At 48.1% G+C, this 7,050-nt stretch overlaps 1 protein-coding gene across 1 annotated transcript; it reads left to right on the top strand.

Annotated features, from left to right (window-relative positions):
* The first annotated feature begins 461 nt into the window (after nucleotides 1–461).
* LOC135395679 (uncharacterized) lies at nucleotides 462–5,489 on the top strand. The gene has a single exon (XM_064626776.1). It carries the CDS (start codon nucleotides 462–464, stop codon nucleotides 5,487–5,489), a length of 5,028 nt encoding a protein of 1,675 aa, XP_064482846.1.
* Nucleotides 5,490–7,050: the final 1,561 nt, after the last annotated feature.

Below are 7,050 nucleotides of genomic sequence, written 5' to 3'. Positions count from 1 at the left end.
CAAAAGGCCGAAAAATAATAAGGCCAAGCAAGTCAAAAGGCCGAAAATCAGAACACAGAACCGAACACCGAAATAAAACGGCCATTGAAACAGAAGACCTAGTGGAAGCATCCCTGTGAATGACCACTGAGAGGGAATTGCTCTTTTCATTTAAAAAAAGCAATGAACTATAACCTCGTATTGCCTAATCTAGTAATAATCTATAACATGTTTACTACAAAGAGGAAGTGTGTGGTAGGTGAATGCCAGTGAATGACTTGTGTTGAATACTATGTTGAAGACGACGACTCAGCGCCTGCACGCCCACGCGATTGCTCACGCTTTTTCATTCTTCTCCCAAGCACCATCCAATAAACATCGTCACCTACTTGCTCTCCCTGTACTGTATTCCAAAGTGGTGCCGTGACCAGGATTCAGAACGCAACAAGTACTGACCGGGAAGACTACAGGGAGCTTGAGCGATGGACCGAACTCAGCTGAACAAAAAGCGCAAGATTCTGCGGAACCAGGTGACGACGATCCAGAACGATCTTGACCGACGAACGGCGGGTGAAGAACCTCAGGACATTACCGAATTGGCAGCACGCATCGACAGGCTACAAAGCCTCAACGCCTCTCTCAAAGAAGTCGATAGTCAGATCGAACCTCTTCTTACTGAAGATGAGTTTGACCAGGAGTTCACGAAGCAGCTGGATTATCAAAACAGATTGGAAATGACCCTCTTCATGGCAAAGGCACACGTCGACGCCCGTAGACGTGCTGTGACCACCTCTGATATCCCTGCCATCGCACATCCACAGGGAGATGCCTCCCCTGCGCGGGTACACACCGTTCAAGCACCACAAACGCAAGCCGCTGTTCGCCTTCCCAAACTAGAAATGCTGAAGTTCGACGGCAAACGATGTCACTGGCAGCAATTTTGGAGTCAATTCAATGTGACTATCCACACCAATGCCTCACTCCCTGAGAGTAGCAAGATGCAGTACCTAATGGCTGCACTACAAGGGGAAGCTGCGAACGCCGTGGAAGGTCTACAGTTGACTCCTGGCACTTACGAATCTGCCGTCGAGATTCTCCGCAATCGTTTCGGCAACGATAATCTACTAATTCAAGAACACCTCAAAAGCCTGGCGGATATCGAACCCGTACGTTCGAGCCGACATCTCTACGACTTGCGGAGGCTATATGACACAGTCCAGGCTCACATTCGAGGACTGAACTGCCTTGGCACTACTACAGAGTCTTACTGCTCTATGCTGTACCCGATCTTGCTGAGATCTCTTCCGATGGATATGGCATTGCAATTTAACCGTGTACTTACCGAGAAAACGGTATCAACCGCTTCGACATCAACCGCTTTGACATCAGCCTCTACAGGCACATCGTTTCACAACAACGCGTTGAAGTCATTACTGACCTTCCTAGGAAACGAAGTAAGGCACCGCGAAGAAATCACCCAGCGTACCTTTCAATCTCCTCCCGAACATGACCCCACAAAGACGCCGCACTTTCGCAAATTTAAACCGGCGAATGGTCGTCCAGTGGTCACATTGCAAAACATGGTCAAGGCAGGCAAGGGAAATGAACGCTGCCTCTTTTGCAACATGACAAGCCATGCGATAGCAGATTGTACAAGCACAAAGTCTCTTGCCGAAAAGAAACACGTATTAGCAGAGCAACGCCGATGCTTCAGATGTTGCAAGCCGAATCACGCTGCAAGACATTGTAGAACCCGCCCAAAATGCCACAAATGTGCCGGTCACCACGCAACGACGATGTGCGACCCAGAATATAAGCCTCGGCCATCTGCCCCTGCTCCCGGAACGTCCGCGGCAGTCACTCTGAAGACCACAGTCAATCGCTCCCCCCAACGCATTCTACTTCAGACCGCCACAGCCTGGGCACACGCAACTAAGGAGGAAGTCTTCACGCGCCTAATCTTCGACGGCGGCAGTCAACGCACGTTCATCACTCGTCACTTGTCGAAAGCACTCGGATGTCAGATCGTTCGCACAGAGCACATCTCCATTGGGGCATTCGGAGTTCAACACAATCGTCCAGAAGTACTGGAAGCCGTTGAGCTCAGTTTAAGGACTATGCATGGAAGAGGTGAACATCAAAAGATAACAGCCCTGGTGGTGGAACAGATATGCTCTCAAGTCTTGGACGTTCCACCTGATGTCATCAAAGAGCACATGCAGCAGTACAAGCTGGCAATAGCCGACTGTCGCGACGGTGCCCTACGTCAACAAATAGAGATTCTGATTGGTGCGGACCACTACTGGGAATTTGTTACCGGGCGCACTCTTCCGGTGTATCAAGGTGTACAAGCCGTCGAAACGACACTTGGCTGGACGCTGCAAGGACCATGCTCTCTACCAAACGTAGTGCGCACAGCAAGCTGTCACACGGTGACTGTGTTGCACGCAAGCCAACATCGCGAAGCGGTGAACGACATGATGGAGCGAATTTGGAACTTGGACAGCATCGGCATACGTTGCGATGAGACAGACGCAGCACAGCATCACTTTGTCCTCGATAACTTCAAGACGTCCATTCAGTTGAAGAACGACAGGTATTCAGTTGCCTTGCCGTGGAAACCAGTTGTGTCAATGCTAGACAACAAGCACATTGCGGAGAAACGTCTTTCACAAGTCACGAGGCGTCTAACCAAGTCACAAGGGTTAATGGCGAGATACGACGCAGCCATACGTGAATATCTTGTCTCTGGAGTAGCAGAAAAGGTTACCCAGGAAATGGATCAGGCCCAAAATGCAGCACACATATACTACATGCCGCATCACGCAGTCATCAGGGAGGATCGAATAACTACAAAGATGAGGATCGTCTTCGACGCATCCTCTCATGAAGCTGGCACCAGCTCGCTCAATGATAATCTGAACGCGGGCCCCAACCTAAATCCGGATATCATGCCACCACTTATGAACTTCCGCCTTTATCCAGTAGCCTTGGTATCGGATGTACAGAAGGCATTCCTACAGATCGCCATACACGAGGATGACAGAGACGCGCTTAGGTTGCTGTGGTACAGCACCACGCCGGTAGACGGCCAGCTACTGCCTAACGTTGAAACGTGGCGCATGACTAGGGTGACTTTCGGCACGGCCCCTAGCACGTTCCTCCTGGCAGCCACGTTACAGCACCATATCCAGCGGCACGCCAGTGAGCATCCGAGACTAGCAAGGATACTTGAAAATTCCATTTACGTGGACGACGTCATTTTTGGTGCGGCGAACGAGGAGGAGGCAGAGGCGATGTACACCGAAACCTTACAGCTGTTTGGAAAGGCTTCCATGAAGCTCCAAAAATGGGGTTCGAACAGTTATGCGATGCGCGAGAAGTTTAAGTCAGAACCGGATGCTGTTTTGATTGGAAACACAACGAAAGTACTTGGCATTCCTTGGAACCAGGAGCAGGATACGCTGTCTCTCCCACTTGACTTCCACCGCACATCAGGAGAGTACAACGGCATGACCACGAAACGACAGGTGCTGCGCTCTGTGGCACAAATATATGACCCATTGGGCTTCATCCTTCCGTACACCGTCACCGGAAAGATGCTCCTACAGGAAATCTGGAAGCACGGGTTGGAGTGGGATGCTCCGCTACCAGATGATATCGCTCGTAAATGGGGCGCTTGGCACAACGAGCTCCAGGATCTCAAAGACATTGAAATACCACGTTGTTACTTACCGGACATGAGCACTGAGATCCAGCCACAGCTACACTTTTTCTCTGATGCTAGCCCCGGCGCGTACGGTACCGTTGTTTATCTACGTCTCGGCGGCTGCGCGGACGGATACAAAACACAACTGATCGCAGCAAGATCAAGAATAGCACCAGTGAAGGAGGTTACTCTAGCTCGTATGGAACTACTTGGTGCGCTGATGTCAGCTCGTCTCGCCAGCTACTTGCGGGACAATTTCAAGCTCACCACCTCAGATTTCTTTTGGACAGATTCAATGATTGCTTTGCAATGGATACGAGGGGACGCAAACCGCTGGCCGCAGTTTGTGCGCAACAGGGTCACAGAAATTCAACAGAAGGTAGAGAAAGATCGATGGAGATACGTGGGAACAGAAGCAAATCCAGCCGACTTGTTGACGCGAGGAACAAGTCCCAAGAAATTGCTTCAGTCCAAGCTGTGGTGGAAAGGACCATCATGGCTGGCGCAATCTGATGACAAATGGCCATCTCCTGAAGTCAATGAGATGATACGCACTCACGTTCATAAAGAGCAGGTTGTGCTCCAAACCATCGCACCATCGTGCTCGGATCCAGTGATGGATCTGGGACGATTCAGCAATGTCAATAACCTCCATCGTGTAACAGCGTGGATAATTCGATTCACCAAGAACTCCAGAGGAATAGGTCGGATCAACGGTCCCTTAAGCGCTAGTGAGATTCAACAGGCCGAACGCTACTGGGTAAGGCAAGAACAAGAATCTGCATTCGCGGACGAAATCAGCGCACTCGGAAGCAACAATGCACTTAAGCGAACATCGAAGTTGAAAGATCTAAGGCCATTTATTGACGACGACGGCATCCTCAGGCTTGGAGGACGAATGGGTGGTAGTCGTCAAACATTTTCGGAATGTCATCCAATCATACTGCCAACTCACTCGCATTATGCTCGCCTTTTAATTTTACAGTCCCATCGACAAGTTTTCCACTGCGGAGTGCGTGACACTTTAGTGCAGCTACGCGAAAGGTTCTGGATACTCCGAGCACGCCAACAAGTCAAGCGAATACTACGAGGTTGCGTGACATGCAGAAGAAACGACGCAAGGCATCTGACACAACCTGATGGCCAACTTCCACCTGACAGAGTGACGATGAGTCATCCCTTCGAGGTCACCGGCATCGATTTTGCGGGACCAGTAATGTTGAAGCGAAGGAGGAACTACCACAAGGGCTACATTGTCCTCTTCACTTGTGCCGTCACAAGGGCTGTGCACCTAGAGCTGTGCGAGGACATGTCGGCGATCAAGTTCTTGCAAGCCTTCCGAAGATTTACAGCTCGTAGGGGAATCTGCCAAACCATCTACTCGGACAATGCCTTGACGTTCAAAAAGGTCGCAAGAGAAATTCGGGACATACAGAGGATCTTAACGGACCCACTGGTGCAGGACTATTCTTCACGTAACGGAATCCGCTGGAAATTCATACCGGAGCGCGCACCATGGTGGGGTGGCTTTTATGAAAGACTGATAAGATCCGTAAAATCAGCATTGAGGAAAACCCTGTCCAGGAACGTCGTAGACTTCATCGAAATGCAAACTCTGCTGGCTGAGGTGGAGGCGATGATGAACTCAAGACCTATAACCTTTGTTTACAACGAAAACTCCGAGCCGACACCACTCACTCCAGCAACCATGATAATGGGAAGACGTCTACTCGCACCACCATTAAATAGTCGAAATCTTGAAACACTACGTCGTTCTCATCTGTGGGTGGCAGGCTGTTGAATACTATGTTGAAGACGACGACTCAGCGCCTGCACGCCCACGCGATTGCTCACGCTTTTTCATTCTTCTCCCAAGCACCATCCAATAAACATCGTCACCTACTTGCTCTCCCTGTACTGTATTCCAAAACTTGTATCACGCACTGAATGAATTGTACAGGAAATGGTGTTTCTCTACATTTTTTAACCCGAACCTGATTGCCACCGTGTACAATAAACACACAATAACACAGTGGTTCATATCTCTACTTCTCCTTTTTGTTTTCCTCTAAGTTATCGAAAGTACTTTATTAATGTGATGTTCGACGAAACGATTTATTTGCTGTATTAATTCCCAACAAGTTTATTCTATTTAATCTGTAGAGCTATTTTATTTTATTTTTTATTTTTTGTCGCAGTTGGAATACCAGTTCTCGTATCCTGGGTTCCTCATTTGTCGGCGTTTCGATAATTCGTTTTTGTGACTTTTCGGCCTTGTGATTTTTCGGTGTTTTGAATTTTCGGCCTTCCGGTTTTCGGCCTTTTGAGTTTTGGTCTTTTGATAATTCGGCCTTGTGAGTTTCGGCCTTATGATTGCCACCCATTTCTAGCTTGTACTGCAGAAAGCCAAACTAACAATTCCCCTGGGATGCCTTTGCTTTGTGTACTTGGGGAGAAGGTTGCTGCTTCCTTTTTGTGGTTCCAGAGCAAACTGTCCAGCGGGGTTCCCTCATTTCAACTTCTCCGTCCCGGTTCTTTGGCAAGAAACAACCGGCTCATTTCAACCGACCCCAATTCACTCGTCGCATTGCTTCTCCCGGCGAGTCAAGCATTCCTTCGTTGTCGTGTTCAACCTAAGAATGGCATTGTCCGTGCATCCTGTTCTCCCTTCATTGGGAGTTGGGATGGGGAACTGGGCTACAATCTCTGTCACGTGGAAGGCCTGTAGAAATTTTTAGGTAGTGTACGTCACAGGAAAATTCAACCATCAAATTATGTCCATATTATTTATAGTTCTGAGGTATAGCCATGCATTTGCAATGACTTGTGAAAAGCACATAAATCCCATACAGCATGTGTAAAATACAATTGTCTGCGCCTTGTGCCTTTCACATATAATTGTAATAAAACATTGTTGCGTCTAATTTACTTATAATTCGCTACCGCAAAGAAGAATGGAAACACAAAGAACATTAAAATCAGGGTGAATTAATTCGAGAAGTGAGCGGGGTCAACCACGTCATTGAGGTATATTTAAAATGCTGTAAATACAAAATGCATCGTCACATGCCACCAGTGACAACCACCATGCCAGTGGCACGTTGCGACTTTCCCTATTATATTCTGTAAAATAGAAGGAGCCATGCTTTTGTACTAGAACCTCAATCACTCTTCCAGAGTAGAACAGAGAAATCAACCACATTTTTCAAAGATTCGCACATCAGTTTAAAATATACAAACAGCTTTATTAATTTATGACATCTCAAATACGTGTCAGATAACGTTCAATCACGCGACAAAGGTGGTACAATTATCAATGTGGCAGCTCACCGACCAAACGCTCAAGGCGTAAAAATGCTCAC

The sequence above is a fragment of the Ornithodoros turicata genome, chromosome 5 (genome assembly GCF_037126465.1).
Source record: "Ornithodoros turicata isolate Travis chromosome 5, ASM3712646v1, whole genome shotgun sequence".
NCBI lineage: Eukaryota > Metazoa > Arthropoda > Arachnida > Ixodida > Argasidae > Ornithodoros > Ornithodoros turicata.
The sequence above is the reverse complement of the archived record's forward strand: the minus strand, read 5'-3'. Positions and strand labels throughout refer to the sequence as shown.